Raw genomic sequence first — 25,925 nt, 5'->3', positions numbered from 1 at the left:
ACTCCCAACTACAAGATCCACCAGCTCAAACATGCATCGGATTTGTGTCCATTCTCATTGCTTTCACATCCTACCCTCACTCCAGACACACGGGCATTGGCACGAGGGATGGTGCAATGCCCCAGCTGGTTTCCACACAAATATTTGTTCCTCAGTTTGCCCTGTGCTCTCCCCCCCCCCCCCAAAAAAAAAAAGAAACAGCAATAACAAAAAAAACACAAGCAAGATCGGAAGAGTGTGCAGAGCATTTCTGCAAGGAAATCTCCCCAGGGCATCCCAGTGTGATTTATACCATTATTCATAACCACGCAGTGACCAGACACAAACAGATGCAGCAATGTGGGGTAATGACTCAGCTGGAGTTGGACGGGCGACCGTGTGTTGAAATCTTTATAACTCCTTGTTCTTAACAACCACTTCACTCAGAGCTCCCCATCCCACCAGCCCCCTGAGCCACCTGGCCTTGTTTTTCCAATTTTAACCTAAACAAGGAAGGCTACAACATACTTTTTATCATTAATCTCCCGTCTCCGAGAAGAAATCAGCATTGTGTTCCTTGGACTGCAGTTCAACAGTCGTTTTCTCATTTTGGAAACTATGCTCGCTGTATTGCAAATATCAATTTGAGCAACACCAAAATTGTGTCCACAAATTCAGATGAAATATCGGCTGTGTGATACAAGCACTGTGCTCCTCTAGGGCAGAAATCATCCCTTTCAACAGACTTCAAAAATATGCAAAGCAAAGAGAACAGCCAAACAGATTATTAAGGAGAATAGAAGACTTTTAGAAAAACATTTAATTCCTTCATGAGTTTAGGGGAGAAGTCTGATTGATATTTGTAATCTTTTGGTGGACAGAGCTGTCATTTAATTTAGCTTGCATGACTGAAAGAATTTAATAAAAGTGTTCCACTGAGTTTTGCTGAAATTCTTTGCATGTTTTTAGTAAGCCTCTGGAATACGATCAAACCTAAAAAGCTGGAGAGGATGGAGACTGAGCTCGTAGCTAAAATAATATTCAGAATTGCAATATACATTTAGTAATCAAGCGTTCACATCCAAAGAGCTCTACTGCAGGAACTCTCTGGTGCTCAGCCACAGAGCACTGCACACCATGAACCAAACCCAGCATGGCCAACCAACCTCTGGCTCTGCCAGGAGCCTTCCAGCCACTCTGCTCAAGGGCTGCACACAGAACATTGGATGCCATCCTTCTAGAGGTTTGGTAAGGAGCTCAGAGGAGCAAAGCTGTTCTTTCTCCTCCTTTTCAGACACCCAACACAAAGGCCACCACACATTCCACCCAACTCTTACAAGTCCCAGCAGGTCAGGTTTTCCTATTTTAAATTCCAGCCTGCTGAAAACATTGTCTAAGGGGAGAAAAATAGACCTTGTAGCCAATCCTGACCTTTAAATTCGCAACACTGACTAATTTATGGGTGGCTTTTAAATCAGGGCAGCATCATGGGAAACGTGCAGATTTTCACACGATACTGTTCCCTGTTAACAGCTCATTACAATGTACAGAAGTATATTCCCATTATGAAATACAGCTGGAGTTGTTTTGCTTACGAAGGTCATTATCTGATCACCAGCAAGAACCAAGGCAAGGAACCCATTTTAAAAGCCTGAAGTTGTGGACTATTTGAAAACTCATGTGTTTTGAATTTGGTGGCCTGATCATACACAAGCATGCTATGAGGAGAATCAATTCTCTCCACTTCCTTTGCTTATTAGCCCTAGAAATAGCATGGAAAAAATCATCTTTTATTAGCAAATACTTCATTATTTAACCAGCCCTCATCATGGGATTCAGTGATGTCCTCCTCGCCACCTTCCCATCTCCCAGCTCCGTTCCTTTTCATCTTCTCTGTGGGCAGAAGGCCCTGGCGACACAGAAGCAAGCACAAGCCAGAACTCAATGCAACATCAACAGCATCAATTTTACTTGCTTCTTTCTGAGCTCTTGAGAGCTTTTTCTGTTTTGGGCAGCAACAAAATGCAATGTGCATTACAGAGATACCCAATGTTCCCTGGCACTGAGTACCAATTGCCATTACAAATAAGGGAATTTAAAATCTTAAGAATACGTGTGAACAGCAGGATCTGTCTTGTAAGAGTGAGGGTGTGTGCATGCATGCATGGATATCACTGCCCTGCTGACTGCATCAACCCAGACAGAAGGGCCCAGCCCCACTGTGGCCACATGGAGACCCTTCCAGTTGGATAGATATTGGCCATGCAGACGTGGCAGAGGAGAAACCTGTTCCTAATTGTACTCCTGTTTCAAGCTCAGCACAGCAAGGAGCAATTGCTAATCGAACGTTAATAAAGGGGAAGTAGGCTTTGGACCTGGAAAAGTCATTTTCAGTGCTTAGAAAAACAATGAGTTAGGCACGTCAGCTGTTTTATCAGCTGCTCAAAAAGCAAATTCTGCACGTCCCCACGTTGCCTGCTTCAAACCATTTTGTATTTGCACACTGCTGAAGCCATCTCAGCAGACCAAGCCCCAGGCAGCACAACAGGCCAAGGAAGGCTTGTTCTATATTGTGCTCTTTGGCCAAAAAACCAGAAGTGTTTTATTCTATTTCCCTCAAAATGCTGTTTCTTGGAATAAGAGAAACCCCTACTGTGTCCACCTTGTGCCACTGGCATAGCAGAGTCCCCTGTACTGCCTGCACACACCCCAAGGAGATGAGATGCTTTCAGCTGCCATAAAGCAGTTTTTCTGGTCACTCTTGATAGCCTGAAAAAGGCAGTGACAGCAGTGAGTTACTGGCCAAAGGGCGGCCCTATGTTATGGATCATCAGCTTAACTCCAGATTAGCTATCAAATCTGACAACATCCCTATGGGTAAAGTAAGACAGATAAAGACCCCTAAATGTTGGCAGTAATTTAAATGAGTCCACACTGGACAGTAAATCTCTGTTGGCAACAGAAAGGGCTGTGAAGCCACTATGAATCACTGCAGTTTGGTGACTGCTGGCTGATGTCTGGGGGCAAGATGCACCCATGGACATGGAGGTTAAACCCTACTGGCACCAGGATGGGCAGAGGGACCGGCTCCTGTCTGCTTTCCCTAGCACAGAAAGTGTCACTTCCCTGACCCAAACAAATGTTCATTCATCACAGGGCACACAGGAAAAAGATTACTTGGGCTTTACGATCATTCACCTTGCTGGCAGTTCCTTCCCCTTCCACCCCACAGCTATTTATGGCTTGTTTTTGTGCAGCAATAGGAAGGAGCAGAACAGTGAGGTGCTGAGCAGGGTCCAACACTGCCCAGTCCTGCGGCCACATCAGTGCCGCTGCTGCAGAAATGCTGCTCATCTCTTTGGAGATGAGAAGAAGCACTTCCATCTCCTTTGCACTTCTTTGCAAATCACCACTGGTACTTCACCATCCTTTCATACGCACCTCTGTCCACCTCCAGTAAGCACAGGTCTCCTTCAGACTCCAAAATCAATCATTAACTCCAACACGCTGTTGCATCAGGGAGGTAATGTTTCAGCACCTTCCAGGAGTCTGTCTGGATCTTTTCCTGTGAGGACTGGGCTCCTACAAGCTACCAAGACTCTAAAACTAAAGTAGAAACAATTTTTTGTGCAAAAACTCCATTGCAGCTCTTCTTAACTTCTTCTAGCTGACCTGCATCATTTCCTCAGTCTCTGCCCCAGGGCACATAGCTGCTCGAGATTTGGTGTCACTTAAGCCAAAGCACCTCGTGCCCCATTGTGGATTTGGTGAGGGCTTTTGGTGCTCAACCCAGGAGCCATTTGTCTTTCATCTCTTTCCCCTCTGCTCGGCATCCCTAGACAGGAAGACATGGACCCATTTCTCTCCATGCCAAGCAGCCACCCCTCAGGGAGTTGGCAGCTGAGCAAAGGAGAGGTGTGGGAACTTACATGGGCCAGGACCTATCGCTATTATCCATATTTTCCATATTTTGTTTGGTTGTGTTTGAGCACAGCCCTGCTGTGCCATTCAAAAGGCATTCAGGAAAGCATAAAGCACACATCACCAGAAGATAAAACATCAGACAAGAAGCAACAAGGAGTTGCACTTGACAATCCTTATGGGTCCTTTCCAACTCAGGATATTCTATGATACCAGCAGTATGGTAGCATAGAGACAGATGATTCTAAAGGCAGGAGCACAAGGAACAAGAGAACAAGCAGAGATGGAGCTACCAACCACCTTATCCCCATCCTCTCATTCTGGCAGAGATGGACAGAGGGTGTCCTCAGCCAGTGGATGTTTGGGTCAGAATGCTATACTCTGCTTAGGGGATGGGTACTAAAAGCACAAGGCAGATGCACATGCCTAGCTTAGGAGCATGGTGCTTTTGCCTCTCAGCCATGCACACATCACGGCAACATGATCCCACACCACAGCACCTGGAAGGACAGGCAGGTGCTGTGCCACTGGCACACCTGTAGCCCTGTTAGAAATGTTTTTGTAGGGGTCTCCACTGCCCTCTCTCACCCACCAGCCCAACCCACAGTGACAGGGCTGGGAGATTTCCTTTTGGCTCGGTCTCCAGCACACGTGGCCACTCACCAGCTGTCAGCAATGTCTGTCAGGGCTGCCTCTGAGCAAACAGCTCATCCTTGGCACCAGGTAGGAAGCGGCAAGCCTGGAGCTGTGCCGGAAGGATTTATCTCCCCTATTTTCCTTCTGCCACTCTGCAAACAAATCTCTGTCCCCAGCAGCATCCCTTCCTCCCTACGAGCTCCCAGCAGAGAAGGACTCCCTAGATTTCATATTTCTGTACACAGTGCTGACCTGCTGCCAGAACATTCACCCCTAACCCCACAGAGCCACCCTGAGGGTGCCACTGCCCACAAGGCATTGCTCTTTTTAGCCTCACTTTCACATTTGTTTTGTCCCAAGCCCAGAAAGTAACTTCAGATAGTCCCCTGTGACTCTCACAGAGTTGTACAACCGCCCCATGAGGCACTGCTGCCACAAGTATTTATGCACTTCACATTAAACAGGCATTCAACTGAGACAAACCAGACCAAAAGTAATCCCGGGAATGGGGTCTTTCCAGCCTCCGTGGACCCTAATTAATGGCTGATGGCTGGGCTGGCTTCTGGGCAAGGTCATTCCTCTTCTCTGCACCCAGAGCACGACTGCTGCTTGCTAGAAGCCAAAGAGGAGAAAACCTAATTTTGAGGACACAGCTTATCAAGTGTCAAGACTGCCTCCTAGGATCAGCCTACAAATAAGATGAGGTCTAACCTGAACACTGCTGAAACACCAGGGTGCAAATCATCACCATTATTATCTAGCAAAAACACAGCCCGCAAGGCTGAGCATCTAGGGAGTTGCCTTGGGTGGTTCTCCCCCTCACAGACACACGGCCACCAGCTGTCACAGCTCACCAGTTAAATTAGGTCCAACTCTGGTCACTTTATATCCTCCCCCGGAGAGACCCAACACTGGCAGAGGAAGCCTTGATACTCACCTCCCCAAATCTCACCCTCCACATTTAGGAGCGATGCGCTGCCCAAAAAGGTCAACTCGCTCCTTCCACGCTCACAGGCAGGAGGCACTCTTTGGGTCCTGCCAAGAATACAAAGTCATTTCCTGCCCATCGTGACAGACCTTGGGTACAAGACAGCCACCTGCAGCCAGCTGTCCCCAGTTCCTCCCACTGACAGTGCTCCACCAGGCAGCATCTCCTTACACGTGTCCCCAGGAAGAACAGCCAGGCAAATTTTCTTCCTTTAAATATAGTTTCCTCACAATACAGCCAGCCAAGGCCATAAGCAATAAATATTGCTGCAATCCAACCTCCTGTGTTTGCTCTTAAGTTTTATGTGCTGCAAAGGCCATCCTTTGTAATGCACGGTACTACAGCAAGAGCACTAAAATATCACCTGGCCTTTGCAGTTAGTTACATGTCAAAAGCAAGCTAAGAAGTTTAACGAGCATCAGCTTTAACTGACAGAGCCCTCCTGAGAATGAGGGTTACTTACAGGTGTACTGATACACACAGGTTACAGCAGCCCCATTGAGGAAGGGGATGCAGTGCCAGCACCAGGCCTGCCTAATTACCAGCAGCTGCTTCATCAGCAGGTGCAACAAAAGGAGCAAGATGACAAATTATTCATCACTTAAAGCATATAAAACATCATTCACTTTCTGACAGCAGCATGATTGGCTCTCAGGGCTGTGCAGCGGCCAGTTGCACAGGGGGGCACAGCATGGGGAGTGCAAGGTGTGCTGCACCACAAACACCTCATGTACAGTCAAGGGCAGCTCCCAGCAAAGCCTCCTGAAGCCTGGGGCAGGAGGACCCCAGATCCAACATTGCTGCTCTTTCCTCCCTTCCTGTTGCTACAAAGTTGTGCTCCATCAAGTTGAAATGAAAAGCACCATTCTTGTTGCAAATCTTTTGCTAAAGAACAAAAGCAATCAGATTTGCTCTGTAGCCAAGGAGACCAGGGGTGACCTTCCATGCCTGCTCAGGAAGAGGAAGATTAGCTCCCATGACCTCAGTCTGGACCACATTTTAAATCCTGCTGTTAAGCCAAATTTTGGGGAGAAATGCCCCAAATGAGAACCATACCAGAGAAGCTCTTTAGCAGAATCAGGAATGCTGCTGTCCTATGCATGGGGCACAGGGGAGACACCCACCTTGGACCCACCTACTGATCCTATTTCCCAGCCTGAACCACATCACATGGTGATACTCAATACAATTAACAAAGCACACAATAACATTAACTGAGAATTAATTTCTTATCAACAGATCCACTGCATCTTGCTGCACAACAATTCCTCCAGGTTTGTTTCCTCCACAACAGGATAAACCCCAGCGCTGGTACAGGATATCTGGTGTTTGTCTTACAGCACTGCTGTGCATCAGCTGCTTGTTTTGGACACAAAAGAAAATGAATCCTTTCTCAAAGGTATTTTTTCCCAACTGATTTCCACCACATTGTTTGGAGGACACACACCAGGCACCTGCCTCTTTGCACGGTCCCCGCGGGGCTGAAGCCACAAGGGCAAAGTTGAATCCCTCTTCTTGCATAAGACTGCAGCAACCAGGGAATTTCGGGGAAGGAGAGCAATAAAATGCTATTTATGTTACGTAAACACTCTGAACAACAAAGTGGTGTGGAAGAAACCCAAAACCCTGACCCAAGCTCAGCCACCTCAGCTTCCTGGTCCTGCTGAGAAAAGCTAAGAGCAGAGTCACCGCATGGGAAGTGTTGGCTGCTCCAGGTCACTGCCAAGCTGCACAGTCGTCTGACACTGGTAGGAGGTGGAATACTGCTGATGACCACTAGATAGAGAAGTGGCACTAGCAGAAAGAAGATGCAGCTGAGGCTTTCCTTTTTCAGACATTTCCTCCAAAAATCGGCCTTCTGCATAGTGACAGGATTTCTGCCATCACCTCTAATAAAAGCAATGGGTCAGTGACAGACAGCAGCCAGGAGATACTCAGCACCACCAAGTCCCAGTGTCACCAAACACTGCCAGAAACACGGCTATTTACCTCCCTTTCCTTACTTGAAATGGGAAATACCTCACATTCCTCAGCATATTTAACTGCTGCAAGAAGCGAAAGCGTGGGGCTCAACAGAGTTACACTTCTCCATGTCATGCAAGACCACATGCAAAACCAGCAAGGAAGTTCAGCAGACGCAGCCCAGATTACACGTTAGCCAGTCCCCATCTGTTTAAAACCACCCGCACAAACACACCAAGCTCAATTAATCTCAGGCTGTTCAGGAAAAGCCACTGAGGGTGACCTGCGGGTACAGCGTTCCCACAGCTGTGCCGATAACGCGGGGATGTTTGCAGATACACCCTAACACATGATAGCTGGCATGCTGAAAGCAAGGAGGGGAAGAATGGTTTTGGATTTAAAACGCCACCAAACAGTGAGATACGATCCAATATAGTTATGTTCTGCTTCCAGAGGGTCACTCTTCCCCTGATTTACAAAATCCTCTACTTGCTGCTTCCATAGAGAGCATTTACAGTGGTGTGTTAACAAGAATGGAGGCACAGCTCAAGAGGACAGCATTGTTGCTCCTTAAATACCAGGCCTAGACTTGGTGGAGCTATGCAGTATTTTGTGCAGTAAAGGAGGAATTAGCTGATCCACTCCGAAATGCATTTATCATTAAAATAAAAATCTTCTGTCGTCTTGTTTAATGGCCTTAGTAAAAAATAATTGCAACGTCTGGTTGCTTTCAACAACATGTGGTTTTAATATTTTAATTGTTACAAACTGTTTAATAATGTTGAACAAAAGGCGTGTCCAAGCAATTATTGTGTTTATTAACTTTTCTTTTGAGAACTTGATAAATTATATTACACACATACAGCACTTCAGATATTGCAGCGTTACCTTATTTTGTTTAAAAGTGGAAAGTTAGCCAAAAGTGACTAGTTTTGGTGCAGGTTAAATAGTGTATTTTCAGTAGATGAGCACTGTGCATCTCTTCATCCAGCAATCTGGGAGTCCGTGCGTTCTTCTAATCATTACACTGTTTCATCTAGCCAGGGAATTGAAAGAGGGTGGGAGCAATGAAGCTCACCAAGCCTGGCAGGACACAGTAAGCCATGGTTCTGCTGAATGTGAAGGAGAAATAGAGCCTTGAATGCTCATTGCTCTACCACCACGCACCCGATGGACTTCCCCAGTTGGAGCCACAGGGTCAGCGCCCACAAGGCCATTCCCAAGCCCCCAACACCTCCCTGGAGGACAGCCATCGCCATGCCCCATACACAGCCCATGTGTGGGTCTCCCCACGCGGGGGCCAGATCTGACCCTCTGCCACCCCCCCATCCCCATCCCTCGGACGTACCACGCTGTTCCCAGGCTTATTTTGTTTACATTTGATTCAATCAAGTTGTGGCCTTTTGGCCTCCTTCCAAATTAACTTCTAGATGACCTCTGCCGTGCCCTCTCCCAGCAGCCAGGCCTCCGAGAAACAGGCCATTAAACCCACAAACAAATATCAGATATATTGGTTGATCAAACCAGCTTCAAACACAGCTATTTAACCTCTGGCACATGCTTTTGCAAACTAAGTATATTTTGTCTTCAGCCATTCACCCCTCTTGGCTTACTTTTCTTTTTACCTTCCCCTCCATCTAGAGCTCCGTGCTTTACAGCCTCATAAAACTTGGAAATGTTGCTCTCATCCTCCCTTAAAGCCCACGAAGAGCAGCGCAGGGTCTGTTCACACGGCTCCCACTGCAGGACTGAGCCATGGATGTGAAGAGGCAGCAAGATCCTGCCCAGCCGTAACGCTCCCTGAAACCCTGTGCTCCCCTTATTTCCAAGGAAATAAATCAAAGCTGGTTTCTCAGGGGCTGTGAAAACACGCTGCCTGGATTCCGATCCCCAAAGGGTTTTGGTTTTTTTTTTTTCCAAGGGCTTATGTGGTAGTTAGATTTCTGGCTAGAGAATTTGCAATATGATAAAAACACAGTCCCTATATGGGGCAATAAATTACAGATTGTTTGATGTGGAAACCAAAGAACTGTCAGACTCTAGTATATTTGAAATATTCTAAATGAGCCCTTAACTCCAGTGTCTGGAAATGTACAATATGTTTCCAAGCCCTTCAGTCTTGAAAAGGCACATCTCTCTCACTTAATTTTCCTTTTATGGATTTTATTCTTCATTTTTAGTGAATTTCTTTTTCCCCTTCTCTTCTAAAACTGTGCTTTTCCTCCTAGAGATGGTCCTATGATAAACAATAGGATTCATCTAAGCATAGAAGAGATCAGAAATACGCAGAAGCTTAAAATGTGGGAGATGCTGCTCTGCCCCAGACTTCGTATGGGATGTTACTGCTCCATCTGCCCACCCGCACAACAGGAACAGCCACTGCCCCAGCTCATCATGCTGTTTTGCAGGTAACTGAAAGCTGAAGTCTTGCTCCCATCTATCAGCCCGTCCCCATGGTGGGGAGAAAATTGAGCAAACAGAGGAAATAACTCATTTGCACACTGCTTTTCACCTAGGAATGCTACTAAGTCACAAAAAATAGAGCAAGACCTCGTGCTGACAATGAATAACCTTTCCACTTCAATATATCCTCACGTGTGGGATGAGCGAAAAACCCTTCTAGACAGAAACAGACCCCATTCACTCTGGGAAATAAAAGTTAGGAACTGCTTCCAACTCATTTTCCTGAAGGTGACCCTTGGCCTCCCAGCTGAGATAACAATGCTAATATTTATGGATGGGCCATTCGTGCCTCTGGGCACAGAGCAAAAATAACTCAAATCACAACTTGGTAGACCTCTAACAGAACTGAAGAGAAATCCTCACATCCAACACAGCCATAATAAACCATCTCGCCCACCAACGTGTGAAAAAAAATAGCACCACCCACAACCTCACATTCAAACCGAACAGAAATGGTCTGGAGTTACAATGTGATGAGTGGGCATCTAGTGTGACTCATCCAGAAGGAACCGACCTGAGGCTACACACTGCTCAGATGGCCAGCCTTCATTCGCTCATTCGCTCATTCACGTTAGCATGATAAAAGGTGCTCAGACCACACTAATGCAAGCTGGCAAGCTTGTTGACTTCCTTTTCTCTCCAGGCTCGCTTTTCTGCGCTCTTTCCAGTCTCTGTGCATTTGGTTCTGGTGCACGAACAACACTCATTTCAAACTGGAGAAGTCTGAAGAGAATTGCTGCTGTCTGCCTGCACTTAACCAGATTCAGTTTGAGGAGATGTGAGCTAACGATTTCCTCAAGCAACACGTTCACCAAACAAGTTCACCCAACTTCAGTTGGTGCCCCGCTGAAAAAACACGCGTTATTTCAACGATGTGAGCAGCCTGAAGTTAACAAGAGCTACAACAACTGGCATGGCTGCTGTGTCCACCTGTATGGACTCAGGACCTGAACCTCCAGCACAACAGATGAGGAGGATTCCATAATATACCTGCAGTCACACGGGAATCCAGGTTAGAGCTCTGAGCACTACAAACGCTCTTTTCTCTTAAGGGCTCTGGATATTTGAAAAACCTCAGAAACCACGGCCCATCGTGTTGGGTCAATGCATCGTTTCTCAGCCCTCCCCACCCTGGGAGCCCACACTGCTTCCCAGATCCGGAGCCAACACCTGAAAAACAACTGTAATTCATCCAGAACTGCTCCTTCCACATTTCCTACTTCTTTGGTTTTCAAGATGTGTTCCAGATGTGAAGGAGATCACAAAACTTCTGTAGGCCAAGAAAATAAGTGTGGTGGTGAGCTCTGACACCCAAAATCCCAAACCTAAGTAACATCCACAGCATGATCCTTATGGTTCCCTTCCAACTCAAATTCTATGATTCCATGATTCTATGATACCTTACCAGCTTATAAGTCACTTACCATCAATCCTCAGTACCAATAGCTACGATCATAAACAATTTTCACAAATCACTCTCCATTTTCTCCCTATTTCATTCTCGCTCTCAAACACAAATTTCCAAAGGGATTGATTTCTTCCAACTCTTACAATTCCTGCTGCTCAAAGCAAAACAATTCATCCACTCCTCACATCACCACAACTTTTCAGCCTGATACTACAAGCAAACAAGAGAAAGTTCCATAAGAGCCCAGGAGCTGCCCATGTTCACCCACTTACCCCTATTTTTCTTAGGACAGGGCTGCACACAGCTGTACCCAGCCAAGCTGTGTTTACCCAGGGTCTCTCGTTCCACAAATCTCAGCTCCTTGGCAGCCTGAACTGCTCAGCAAAGACCTAACTTGACCTAATCTGGCAGCCAGCATTTCACAACTACTTTATGTCAGCAGTTTCAAGTACACTAATAACCATGTTTTGTTCGGTGCGACTTTCTCACTGCGAACGGCAAAATATCATTATCACCTGCAGGTTGAAGCCTGCCCTCTACCCCATTTAATAGGGAGCTGATTATGCTATTTTCACCTCCCCCCCTTCCCTTAATAATTACGTGCTGTTGGCAGATGGCACAGCTCCACACACGAAGGCAGCATGGCTGCATTGCCACCACCGTGTGCCGGGACCCCAAGCACCCCATTCCCAGACAGTGGCTAACGAGGCGTGCTGCCATCGCAGGGCTCTGAGCATGAGCTGCTGTCACAACAGTCCCTGATGGCTGTGGGAGCAGGAAAGCAGAGGTTAGCAGAAAAGTCGCTATGCCAGCAACTTCAGGCAGCTCAGCCCTCCCAGCCCACCGGCCCCCGGTGCTGCTGGGCTGAACCCCAGGAAGCTGCCGCTGCCAAAAGCATCATGCCAGGGCCATCGTGGGCAATGTCCTCACCAGGAAAACTCTCCTGGGGGAGAGTGGGAAGCTCAGCTGTGTTGGAAGACAGCACTCCTACCCGAGTGTTTGCCTAGCTGTTCCCAGAGAGCATAGAGGTCCAAGCTGTCAGCCTGTAGGGTCCCCTCTGAGAGTGATACAGTGACACAGGCTGCAGAGCCAGACCCCTGTCTAGCGAGCATGGTGAAGGCAGGGCTGGCTCCAGGCAATGCTATAGGAGAGCTTTGGGAAGCTAAACTCTCTCCTCACAGCACTATGGAGAAGGCAATTTCCTCTGCAGAGCTCTCACCCTTCACCACCTGAACACAGAGCAGAGCTGCCCCCTAACCCTTTGGCAGCAGTGGAGCTTGTTCACAGACTTCACCTAGGCTGGCACAATGGGTAGAGACAAGATACTGCTTGTCTCTCTGCAACGACACTAGGTCTGAGACCGTGGGAAGGAAGCTCCCAGCACGGCAGAAAGGATCTCACTCAGCTCTGCCACATCCCCATTTAATGGCCACTTGTCCCTGCAGTGACGAGGAAAGGACTTCCAAGGACATACAGCAAAGAAGCAAGTGATCCTCTCTATCTGCAAAGCAAAAGGGAACTTCAAACAGCGTTGACTTTGGGCATGAGCCACATGACCTACCATATGCTCAGGGACACCACAGCAGCACCATCTCACACTGTGTCAGGGATGAACACCCAGCAGAGGTGCAGCACAGGGACGCAACCAGCACCTAGGCACAGACTGAACCCAAATGCTCCTATTTAGCCCAAGGGCTTGAAGGAGCATCTGCCACACATGCTGGCAACAAGTGGGACCGAGGTGGCACCAGCTCTGCACCCAAAGCTGCCCACGGTTGTTTGGCTGAGCCCAAAGACAGTGTAGGGGAAGTCATACTGATTTGGAAACCGCCCACAGCCATCCCTGCTGGCAAGACTGCAACAAACCTGGTTGATGTGTTTCAGCTTGTCAATGATCTGGCTGATCACTGGCTCAGGACCTTTCATCTTCCCCTCGTGGTTTCCAGGCTGAGCTTTTGCTCCGTTCCTTGGGATTTGGGAACTGTACCTGCAGGAGTGAGAACAAAGAAGACTGTGATCCAATGGGCTAACACAGAAAAGATCCTCAGAGATCAATACAAACAAAACTAAGTACCAGTCCCTTCAAAAATGGAGAGAATAAAACAGTTAATAATGACACAGAAAAGGCAGAAGTTTCCCATAAATACCTGCTCTGCCTTTGCAAAGAAACAAGATGATGTACTTACATCTTTTGAGGACAATGAACTCCTTTCCAGTCCATTAGTAACCAAGGAAGACATTAAACAATATACAACGGGGATAAATATTATCACATAACTTGCACCCAAGAGTCCTAAGAGAGCTGGCTGAGAAATTCTGGCTTGCTCATGTTTGTTTAAAATAAGTCTTGGCAGACCATAGAGACTCCAGTAAAAGAGTGGTAGTGTGCCCACAGCCAAAAAAAATGAGTGGGATGACCCAGTTAGCTGCAAGCTGATTAGCATAACATCAACCCCTTGCAAAATAATGACTATCGCTGATGTGTGATTTCAATAATAAAGAATTAAAACATCAGAATATAATTAATGCTGTCAACATCGCTAATGGAAAATAGGTGTTGTCAAACAAAACTGATTTCAGTCTTTGATGAGATCCAGCCTTGGGGATCAAAGTAACTGCTTAGGCAGAACGTAACCTGACTTGGTGCAGCGCTGGGCTCCGCACCACACAATATCCTGGATTTACATGAGCATAATGCATGCCAGTAAAGCACACATGAAGCAGATTGAGAGCAGCTGTGAGACCCACAGGTGCAGCCTCCCCTGGCAGGTTGCAGGGATGCTCTGCAGAGCAGCATGGCCAAGCCAGCTCTCAGCTTTTTCATCAGCAATTAGCAAATAAATTGAAATCACAGGAATCAGAGCATGCCTTTCTTTGGAGAAAAGCACTCCAGGTGCTAGAGTAACAGCTTGTGACACTTGGAACATGAGGCAAGCATACCTGCACTGACCTCAGCCTGGGCTCCTGGAGCTCAGTAAGAGTCCGGGACCACTCACTGCAGCACACTGTTGCTTTACTAAGCTGTGGGTTGTTTGCATTCCCTGCAGCCCCAGTTACAGGCCCCAGCACTGTACAAACACAAAACAAGCCCTCATCTCCTAGAGCTGACAGCCCAAGCACATGCTGCCAGAACCCAGCGCAGCCTACGAAAGCAAGATTGCCAAGATAACACCAAGCACAGTATGTCTGTTTTCCTGGTGCTGTGGGTAAACCTGAGGAGTGTTTCTATGCCTCATCTCCTGTGTGTTGCATCCCTACCCAGCTTCCAACCACTGTGGTGGTATCTGCCAGCTCCTATGCCATGTGCACGCATTGGTACTTCACCCCGCACTGCCAGGGAAATAATGTGCAGTGATTTGAATGAGGGGATGGAGATGGAAGGGATGGATGGCACCAGCTCTGGGAGGGTGCTCTGCTTGGGGGAGAAAGCAGAAGGGACATGGATTATCATCTGTAACAGCTGTTGGGGTACACAGAGGGTTTTGGAGATGCACAAGAGGTCGTCTACACTTAAACTCCAAATTAGCAGTACGAGAGTAAGACTTAGACATCCAGGGACATGAAGTCAACTCTGGATTTACACTGGTGGAGGAAAAATGAGTCCCCAGCACGTAAAAGAATAATAGAGTCACTGAGTTGTTTGAGTCGGAAGGAACCCTTAAAGGCCACCTAGTCCAACTCCCTTGCAATGAACAGAGACACCCACAGCTCCATCAGGTATTCAGAGCCCCATCCCCAGACCTTGGGTGTCTCCAGGGATGAAGCACCACCCTGGGCAACCTGTGCCAGTGCCTTGCTGCCTTTATTGGAAAAAAACTTCTAATATCTAATCTAAATCTCCTCTCTTTCAGTTTGAAATCGTTTCCTCTTGTCCTATCACAACAGACCCTGCTAAAGAGCCTGTCCCCTCCCTTCTTACTGACCTTTAAATACTGACAACTGCTACTGGGTCTCCCCAACAAACTCTCTTATCCAGGCTGAAATATTCACATCATTTAAAAACGCAGTGCTGAAGTTGATTTCCACACCAACCAAAGCTTTTTCCAAGCAGGAGTTACCCATACACGAGCACCCAGCATCCCCATCAGCATCCCGCTGCACCAAGCGCCCCCCTCACACCGGAGCAAGCACCAAGTACACATACACCCAAGACATAATAGCTGCCAGCTCAGGAAGGCATTTCCCCACTCAGTCAGAGGTTTCTTCCGGGCTGAGAGCTCACAGCCCCCGGCCAAAAGCCAGCTGGGACCGCGTGCTCTGAGCTCCATCTCGTGGGAAGCCAGCGCTGCAGCAAGCGCAGAGCAGCCCTGCAGAAGTGCATTTAACCCCCTGCAGGGGAACAAAACACTGGAAGCAGCGAACCACTCAACCTGCTCCTTATTTGTCTCAGAGTCGCTTCGTGCCACTGTGCCAACCTGAGGAACGCGTCTGGCAGCTGAACACAATCGTCCGTGCTGCACAGGGCTGTCACAGTGCCAAAGGAATTACCGTTTTTCACATCGCTGTGAACTGAATTTAGAAACACTTTAAAGTGGAAAAATCTCCTGTGGTTTAAGCGATTTAACTAGCTGGATAAATCTCCCACAGGTTTTAGTAAGAGCAGAACTGAGCCGCCGTTTGGTGCATACCTGAATTATTACAATCTCTCTCCTAAGAAGCTTTACACAAAGAAACTCAATAGCTTGGTTTTGAGTGGGTGAAAGCCCTTCTGAAATTCAGGCAGCACTGCCAGAAAGGATTTCTCTACCCACATGAGGTCATATATATAAGGGAAGAAGGCAGCTACAGCAAGGTACCAAGCTTGCAGGAGGAGTGCAGGCTGCTATGCATTCATGCTTGCAGGATGCTGCCAGACCAAGGGTTAAGGACTCTGAGATGCAGTTTCAATGAGAGACAAGCATTCCTGAAATGCCACAAAGGGCAGCTAGCATCTCTCTCTGCAGCCTGGTCCAAGCAGTCAGGCCCCCAAGGACCTTAATGGGACAAGGAGATGCCTTTGGAGACCCCACAGAGCTGGAGGATGAGGGGCTCCTAGCACATAGCTCCTCTGTGTGCCGAGTGGGATCATTTCCTCCATGGTTCCCCAGCCACAGTTAAGGAAAAAAAGAGATTTGAGCTATCCTGAGCCACTTCAAACATGTGCCAAAAGCACAGCCCCTTCTGCTTATGAATCTCCATCAACCCCATTGTACGCCTCTACCATGGGGACAACAGCACCGGAGAGCAAACACACAGTAGGTAAAGTCCACCCAATGGTTATGGGAGCTGAAGGGATATCAGTGTTGCAATACGAGCATGGTTTAGTTTCCACTTCATAAGCAAAGCTCAAAGTACTCTGTTCTTTGATGTGCCTCCATGTTGGTCAGCAGCAGCTCCTTGTCCAGGCTCCCTGGGGATGGGCTCTTGCTGGGGTCACAGTACTCTCCAAAGACAAATGTCATGTTGCTCTTGCTAAAAACAACTTAAAAGACAACCACCTGATGAAAACATTGATGAGCTCAAGTCTTCTGTAGGGATAACACAGCTAAAGACCCTTTGTTCTCCTTTTCATCCACAAGACAAAAGTGCCAAAGGCTGAAGTCACATTAAGGGATTTCCTCTTTTCCTCACCACCATCCACAAATGTCTCCTGTGAATGTTGGGTCATTCCAGCCTAAACGCAGTTCTATCTTGGCTTTCATTTCAGAGCAAGGAAGACAAGATGACAAATGCAATTTAAATTTATGGCAATAAAAGTAATATGTGCGTTCATCCTTCCTGGCCATGCTAGGATTAGAGATGAGTTACTGCAAAGCCTGACACATGATTTAGAGAAAGTAATCTTCTAAGCCAAAGAATTACACCTTTTAGAAAAAGCTTTTTGTTGGTGGTGGTGGTGGTGTTTTTTTTTTTAATCCAAGTAGCACTTTATGCTTGCCTTCCACTCGCACAGTACTGACTCAGATGCAACTGAACAATTTACAAGCAAGTATCTTTTGCAGGCTCCTCCTCTACTAGATCAGTGCGACACAGACTGCTACAAAACAGCTCAGTGGCCAAGTCTTGCCTCTTTGGAGGGCAGGAGTCCTTAAGAGGGCAAATACCAGAAGTCACAGCCAGTTTACACCACCAGTAGCTCTGAGCAAGTTTCTTCAAAAGCGACCAGAAGGATACAGCGCTCTCAGCAGGGAGCACTCAGACCTAAATCAGAGAGACATCTTCTGGTGGATTTCCAAATTCCACCTTCCTTCCAGCCCGGTCTCACTGCCATGTGAACCCTCTGAGGTTTTGCTGCAATATTTCCCTGCCAAAGAGCAACGCTGCCTCTTCCAACCTACTCCATACGCTGCACTGCAGGCGGTGAGCATGCTGCAAATATTAGCTTTTATTAAAAGTTGAAGTCTCAGGTATGAACAGCAAACGCTGCATTATTCACTGCCAAACAACGGGAGTTTGAAGCGTAAAAGGACAGCCTGAATCCTCCCTCCATTCTTACATCAGTTCAGTAAAGTCCAAGACAAATAGATTCTGGAAGGATTGGTTAAACTTAAGACCAAGCAGCAGGCTTAATATAGGAAGATTCATGGTCTTCATTTCTGGAATACTCTGGAAACAATTATGGCCACTCAATAACCCACTGAATTTGCCTACTATCCTTTCATTATAGCCTACATTTGCTACAAAGCTGTGTTTTATGTGCTTGAAAAGTTATACAGCCTCCCTCTTTGGGGACTCCATTGTATCAGATATTTTGCAGCGCTGCCAGAAATAACCAAACCCTTCATGAGCTAAAGGGTTATTGCTGGCATGGAATTTCCTTTGTTCCAATTACAGAATCTCATTTTTCTCCCTTGCTTCCAATTGTGCTTCCATTGTTTATGATTTGTATGATTAAAACAAACCACAGCACGCTGGCAAAAAAAGGGAAATCTGAGACTCCTAGCTTGAAGAAGAGGATCTGGCAAGGTGCTAAAAATATATTAATTTGGAATTGGTATAAGGAGAACAAGAGTTATGCGGGTGACTTAGATTAACACACGAGTTTGTCTGAAACAATTTGGAAATGGTAATATCTAACAGAAATACTTAAAGCACTTACAAGCTCTGCAGCAGGCACATGTTGCTGTCATTCTATTCAGAACAGCTTGGGAGGAATATACAGCGTAAGCAGATTATTAAACTCTGAGAATCTAGATTTTAACAGGCTTTTAGTATTAAACGCTGTAAAAACTTGGTGCTATATATAAAGCTCAAATCATCTCCGAGATTCTAACTCCCATAGAAACTGAGACGAGTTCAATATCTCAGCACCCACTTGGCTTAAGTTGAAGGCTTTACATGAGCTAATTATGCAGCCAGGGCATCAGCTGTGGGAATCACAGCACGGGATGTTTTTTGCACACTGAAAAGTTTGAAAAACTGTAGCTCGTTGCCTTTTCTCTTTTTCTTCCCACTTTGGCTTGTGTTCAGCACAGCAAAATCACAGGCACTGCTCAGGGCATGAGCAGTGAAATCTGCTGTCTTCGTACAGCTAGCAAAGCATTCCTTCTGCTAGGCCACGGCATCACATCTTAAAACCCCAAAAGAGAAAGTTAGCAAGCTAGTAACCCACAGATCAATCAGGAAGGACAAATTCTTGCTATTAAGTTGGCTTAAGTTATTTAAGGAGAAGTAAATGGGATGGACAAAGGACTACAAAATAAAACAACATAAAAGAAAATGTGGGAAACATCTCTTAAAGAAAAGCTAAAATACAGAAAGCAAGGTGAGTGGTGCTGAGCCATCAGTGGAGCCCACTGCGCCTGGAGTACCTAAAGGCACATGCCTTTGGAGGAGGAAACAGGGTGGTTCAGGGCTTAGCTTGGGAAATGGGACACAGCAGGAAGGCACTGAGCATCTCTGGCCCAGGGTTTCTCTCTAATTTCATTAACACTTAGGAACTACATCAAGGATATGAGAGGTAAATGGCCACAAGCCCTACGAGAACACCAGCAAAGCTCAGATGGGTCCATGCAGACCTCACTGAGCTCAATGACACAGCAGTGCCTAACCAGCTTCGTCCACCATCTGCACAGCACCAGATACAATAACAGCACACACATCCCTGTGCTGTTCCAGGCACCCGGAGGGCTCTTGTGTCACACACAAACCCCAGAAACTCAGACCCCTCTCTCACAGCAGTAACAAACACAGAACAAACTACCATCTCAACAGCCTGAAATTGAAACCAGGGATTCAAAAAGCACCACATTTCTCATGAAAAGCAGCAAACTGGGCTATGAATGAGGCCCAGCAGTTGCACGTCAGTCCAGCAGGAGGACGGCTGCAGCTGCACCAGAAATTCAGGCACACCACAGCATTCCCAGTGCAGCCTGCAAAATCACTTCTATGAGGTGAACAGCTGCTTGGCTCCCTCTGGGGGAAAAGGCTGAATAAACACACTGGTGGTTGGGGTTACCTGGAATGCACCTGATTTTCAGGAATGCTCTCAGATTCCCTGAAAGGGATCCCCGGCCAGGAAGCCCAAGCACCCAGAGCACTGTTTTGGCAGTCTCAGCTCCACATGATGCAACACTATTGGCTAAGGTTGCAATCTTAGATGTTCAAATAATTCTTTTAAAAATACATTTTGATGCTATTTTGGTCTCTTCAGTGTTTCAGGCCAGTATTAGAAGTGCAGGCTAATCACCACTGGAGGCTACCGAATCAAGAAGTTCTAATTAATAATCTCAACAACTGATTTTATTTCTATTTCTTCCCTTATGCAAATGACTTAATAGCAAAAGATGCTTTGCAAAGTAGAGTTATTAAAGAAAAGTTAAATATAATTATTAAAAAAAAAAACTTCCAAGTTCTGTTTCCACATTTACATTCCTAAGAAACAATTTTTGCAAGAAAATGCTCCAATTTTATTAATATTCCCCTCCTCCACTTTATGTTATTAATCCCACTCTTGTCTTCTCTGTTATCACCATCACAGCAAGTGCAGCCTGCTTGTGCCCCTCCACGTACCCACCCCATAACCTCTGTGCATGGCTGTGCTGAGCTGCTGCCTCTCCCCTCTCTCCAGCTCACTGAAACAAAACCTGCTTGTGGCTGCAGGGATTTCACAGCAGAGCAGAGAAAGCTCAGTGGAGGGTGGCACACGACTACTTCTCCCCTCCACCCTTTGCACATCAACCTGAGCTGCAACACCAGTAGATGCCAGCTCTGCCAAAGGTTTCTTAAGGCAATAAGCAGTATCCTGGTCTGGATAAGAAATGATGAGCAGTGCTGAGGAAAGGGAAGGAAGAAATGATTCACCTTCCCACGACTTCTTGCCCATTCCAGCAAATGGTGTCGTTGTGAACAGCAGAGCTGTGGTTGCAGATGTACTCTGGCAAGCTGCTGTAAAAATCACTGTGAGACTTCAGCTTCATAATCAGTTCCCTGGAAGAAAGGGGAAAAAAATTGATTCTCAGTCACGAAAAGAAAATATAAGGTTGATGGCACTTAACCAGTGAAGGCAGTCAACATGGCCAAACACAACAAGAGGACAGCAGGGAACATACAGGCCACAAAGCATCAGTCTTGTTCGTGACCTCAAGCAGCATCGAGCATCATTCTCTGATGATATTCGGTCAAGGTCTGTGCTTTTCAGGGCAGAACCGTCCCGATGAAGGGGATGCAGCAGGGCCTCAGCCCACTGCAGCTCCAGGGTCACCTGGCCCAGGCAGGTCCCTCCCAGCAGTGGTACATAGTGACCAGGGCATGGGTCAACCCCAGGGCCCCAGCAGCAGACAGAAATGGGGCACGGGATGCAGCACTCCTTGCAGCTTAGGTGTGCAGCTTGCAATGGAAGAAGTGACCTGGGGCACTCAACAGCTGTCACTAGGACACGACAGCAGATCTGATTAGGTAAACACTACACAGAGTGGAGGAATATGAACAGTAGGGAACTGGAGGAGATCAGACTTGGCCTCAAAACCTCCTGGCTGCAGTTCAGTACATTCATGTCTCTGGCAATGGGTTATTTCTCGGGGCATGCCGTGCTCCCCGCACCCCTCTCCCAGAGCAGGGATTTGCTGAGGTTCCTGTGAGCTCGGGGTCTCCTCTCCAGCCCAAGCTCCCGGCTGCCAGCTGGGGGCAGACGAAGCAAGGAAAAGCCCAGCGCTGGGTTTTGCAGGCGCAGATGGAAGCAGAAGCAGTGGGAACTCAAACCCCTCCCCGGCCCAGCACAGCACAGCCTGCCAGCCTACAGCAGCCTTCCCCTATCCACACCCATAAACAAGAGTTTGACTGGGGAACCCAAAGCCCTTACACAGGCTGGGAGCTCACTTTCCTGCACATATCTTTTCTTTGGGCAACCACCTCCTGCAGTCACATACTGCACTGAGGAGAGAGGGCCAGCCCCTTACACTAAGCACAACGAAACAGGACATGGTCTCATTCATTGCCTTATTTCTCAATGAATAAGACAAGGTCTGCTGTCCTACCAACCCTGAGCCAATTCACGTCATGTCCAGCTCCTCACATCCTGTGCATCCAAGCAGCATCAGGGAGAATAAAAAGAAGAAAGCCTTTCTGCTGCCCAGAGTTCCAAGCAGGGCAGGAAGAAGACAGCAGAAACTCCTCCATACCTGCAAGTATAAGCTTGTGTGATTTGTTGCAGCAGATCTCATTAGGCTGCGTAGTCCTAAAACAGCATCTCCAACATGTCGAGACAAGGGAGGAATGTGAGTCCTGCTGTTATCTCATGGGAACTGTAACTGGAATGTGGCTCTGTTGCTCCAAGCTAGTCCATCCCCAGGTATAAGAAGGGCTGAATTTGCCCTTTCCTGTACAGATTTTTATAGTATTTACAACAGCAGTAAAGGCAGAGCACCTGCTTCACTTGGTAATACACAGTGGAAGGCTGTATATATCTCTGAACTACTGTGAAAGACTGCACAGAATCAAAGTGAAATAAGCCCACTGGCTGCACGTTGCTTCGTGCAAAGTTTTAGCTGACAGCCACCATTTCTACCCGGGGGTATATCTGGCACAACAGCAACGCTCAGCAAATCCAGAAATGGCATTTTGTGCACTTACCTCCTCCTGCTCGACAGCGTTTCTTCCTGCTCTACGCGAGTCACCTTCAGGACTTTTTTGTCAATGAAGAGGTCTTCAGGGTAATTAGTGGATCGATACTGCCTCTGCTGAGCGTGACCGCAGAGCCGGCTGACCTGGGACATGCAAACACCACAGCATGAGGGAATATCGGGGCCATAAGTACTGAAGGAAGACAACAAAGATGCACGCTGCTGGGTTAGGAACTTTGTACGCCACTGCCTACCTCCAGCAACCCCGGAGTTCCCAAATCACTCTCAGAATAGGTTTAGGACTCTACGTTACTTCTCACTTCACTTACAGTGCCCCGCTCCAAGGGAAAAAAAAAAAGAAGTGAAATAATTAGCAGAGAACACACTGATGCACTTGATCTCCCTGCGAGCATAGAGCCACTTGAGTCTGATTTTGAGGATTTTTAAAGTTGCCACACATCTTGCCCTGGAAGGTGAAGACACCATCCCTACAAGGATGCACATACCCAGTCTGCAGACCAAGGTGATGCCTGATGGACTCCCTCCCATGCACATCCCACTGCCCAAAACCAAACTGTTGTTTGCCTTAAGGATGCAGCCCAACTCCTGAACGAGCACCCTTCTGTTGAGTCAAACTCACACTGGCAGAAAGATGCTCATGCATCTTTCCTTCCTTCCCCAAGTTCGCAGCACCTCACGGTACCACGCTCCACCTTTCCAGCCAGACTGTTAGGAAACACCTCCCTTCAAAAGGCAGATCCTGAGCCCTCCATTCTGCAGCTCGAAGCAGCTCAGCATCTGCAGAGCTCATGCTGCTGGTACCCAGGGATGAGCATCATACGTATCATTGCTAATTGAAAGAAAATCACAGCCTAAAATACAGCAAGCATTGCAGCTCCAGCTGAGTCATGTCATGGGAGGTCTTGATTAACAGGTTTCTGTTAATGACACAAATTAGGTCATTAGCATACAGATGATGATTCGTTAAGTGGCTGCAGTGGCAAGAATCCAAAAGACCTCATTAAAGTTCTCCCACATGGCCGCTGCCCCGTGACTCCATGCCAGCTTCACAGCACTGCTGCTGCAATCCCACTGCAGGTGGACCTGTGCCCATCTCCTTCTGCAGGACACTGACAGTGGACAGCTAGACAGCTACCCCACCATGGCACCACCAGTCCAACTCAATGCTAGGAAATGCCCTTCTAGACCACTTAGAATCATAGAATCACAGAATCACCAAGGTTGGAAAAGACCTTCAAGATCATCCAGCCCAACCATCCACCTGTTACCAATAGTACTCACTAAATCATCACTGAGGTTGGAAAAGACTACCACGATTATCCAGTACAGCTATCAACCCACCAAACCTATCAGTGTTTCTGCAGGACTTGGGCACACTTGCAGAATGCTCAGGGACCACAAAAGCACCACAGCCAACACTGATTTCACTTTCCTCAAGCCTCATCCCACCACCCACATCCAGGCTTGGGACCAACCACGTACCTACAATACAATCCCAGCAGCACCTCATCGAGCTCCACATCACAGCACTGCAGCTGCTGAATGGCCCTGAGCAGCACACTGATTAAAAGCACACCCACTGCCCAAAGCTAAGAGCATCTGATGTGCAAGAAGAGATTAACTGCGTTCTATTACATCCTGCATTTGGTTGGGCAAATAAATTACAAATATCACCTGTTTCGTTATCAAGAGTGGCAGTTTTTTTTGCTCAGGATGCCATACAGTACAAAGTAGAAGTGAAGCCAAACAGGAAGCCAGGCACTGCAGTTTCTGTTTGTTGCGATAGGACACGGAGAAGTGGTTTCAAACTAAAAGATGAGAGACTTAGACTGAAAAAGGAAGAAGTTATTTCCAATAAGAGTAGTGAGGCATTAGCACAGGTTGCCCAAAGATGTGGCAGGTACCCCTGCAGACACCCAAGGTCAGCCTGGATGAGGCTCTGAGCGCACCAATGGAGCTGTGGGTGTCCCTGCTCAGTGCAGGAGAGTTGGACCAGATAGCCTTTAAGGGCCCCTCCCAACTCAAACAATTCTATGAGGATGTATGAGGTGCTGCACATCTCATCCCAAAAGGTACCGTCTGAGACAGTGGGGGGGGTCAAAGATGGGTTCTGCTCCAAACCCTAAAGGGCAAAGACAGGGCATGCAGACACTGAGAGACAGAGGGCACAAAATGAGCAGCAACAAAAGCTCCACCATTGCACCCACATTCTGCACAGGAATGCAAAGCAGAGGAGGGACGCGGGAAAAGGTCGGTTATTTTAAGCAGCCATTTGTGATGATTCCCTTTGATTTCCCCCAAACTCTGAAAAGCCTCCCTTCCCCCTTTGAAAGCAGCCTTTCAGCTGGCAAAGCCTATTGAACTCCAAGAGAAGAGCAAGGCCAGGATCAAGGCTTTTTTTTTTTTCCAAGGATGCTGAAGCGTGCTGAATGGGAGAGGAGGGCCCAAGTGACAGCGGGAACAATGGCACCATCTGAGGCACCACTTCAAAAAGCAAAGCACCCGGTGGATGGGGCCACGCAACTCCACTGCAGTTTGGGCTGAGCCCCAGACATGGGACCGGGCAGCACTGGGGCTTTACAGGAGAGTGCAATAGATAGAGCCCCAAATTGCAGCCCTCTCACAAACACAGCCCCAAAACAGGGCAGCAGATGTAGTCTTGGCAAGCACGAAGTTGGGAAGTTTGGGCAGCATGTGCTGCAAGTTCTTTCTTAGTTATTTATTCAAGGACCAATTGACCTTCTCAGGAAAAAAACACACCAATGCGCAGCTCATCTTGTGAAGTCGCAGCCAAATGATTGTCACTTTTCAGTCAAAAATCCAGCTGGGATTTGAACATTAAGCAAAGTGAGAGAATGTAGAAGTAACAGATTGCCTGCTCATTTGCAGGGGCAGGATCGTTGTGCATTGGAGGGGGAAAGGCGTTCACAAGCCATCTGCTGCAGCCTGCTGGGCCACCAGTGGTCCTGGGACAACATCTCAGCAAGTCTGTTTCCATCCTTCCTCTTCTTTGCCTCCCTGCTGCAACTAAAACACACAGACTCTGTTCTCCAAGCTCTTCCCGATCATCATTACTGTTCTAAAGCAAGCTCCAAATTTTAGAGTCCAAAAAATGACAATCTGAGATGCAACAAAGGGACAAACGTGGAAAGCAAAGCACACCCACAGAACGAAGCCAATGGATCTGTGGCTTTGAGTGCTGTCAGAGGCATCATAAACACACACAAATCCTTATTAGAAGTATATTCAGTGCAAGAACGTTGCAGTCTTATTTCATGTCCCAGAACAGGCTGCAGCTTGAAGCATTACGCTACAGAAAATGAATAATAAAATGGCAGAATGATTTTTAAGCAAAATGGGTTGGGCTTTTTGGTTAGGGCACACAACACAACACCTCCCTCAAATCCCCAAACTTTCACAAGTGCCCAACACCACCGACTACTTCAACAGCCAAAGCTCGGTTTTCCTGCTCCATCTCATTAATAAACTTGCTAATTCCTTGATTTCA

At 47.3% G+C, this 25,925-nt stretch overlaps 1 protein-coding gene across 1 annotated transcript in view; it reads right to left on the bottom strand.

The window, feature by feature from the left end:
- The window catches only part of GPC3 (glypican 3), a 114,007-nt gene that overhangs the window by 27,699 nt on the left and 60,383 nt on the right, over positions 1-25,925 (bottom strand). Inside the window, exons 4-6 of the mRNA XM_052673373.1 lie at positions 22,407-22,540; positions 20,640-20,765; positions 13,224-13,344 (exon numbers count right to left, since the gene is read on the bottom strand). Coding sequence (XP_052529333.1) covers positions 13,224-13,344; positions 20,640-20,765; positions 22,407-22,540 — 381 coding nt within the window. The remainder of the gene's footprint in view (positions 1-13,223; positions 13,345-20,639; positions 20,766-22,406; positions 22,541-25,925) is intronic.

The sequence above is a fragment of the Tympanuchus pallidicinctus genome, unplaced genomic scaffold (genome assembly GCF_026119805.1).
Source record: "Tympanuchus pallidicinctus isolate F22 unplaced genomic scaffold, pur_lepc_1.0 scaffold13, whole genome shotgun sequence".
NCBI classification, from domain to species: domain Eukaryota; kingdom Metazoa; phylum Chordata; class Aves; order Galliformes; family Phasianidae; genus Tympanuchus; species Tympanuchus pallidicinctus.
This window is presented reverse-complemented; position numbering and strand designations above follow the sequence as displayed.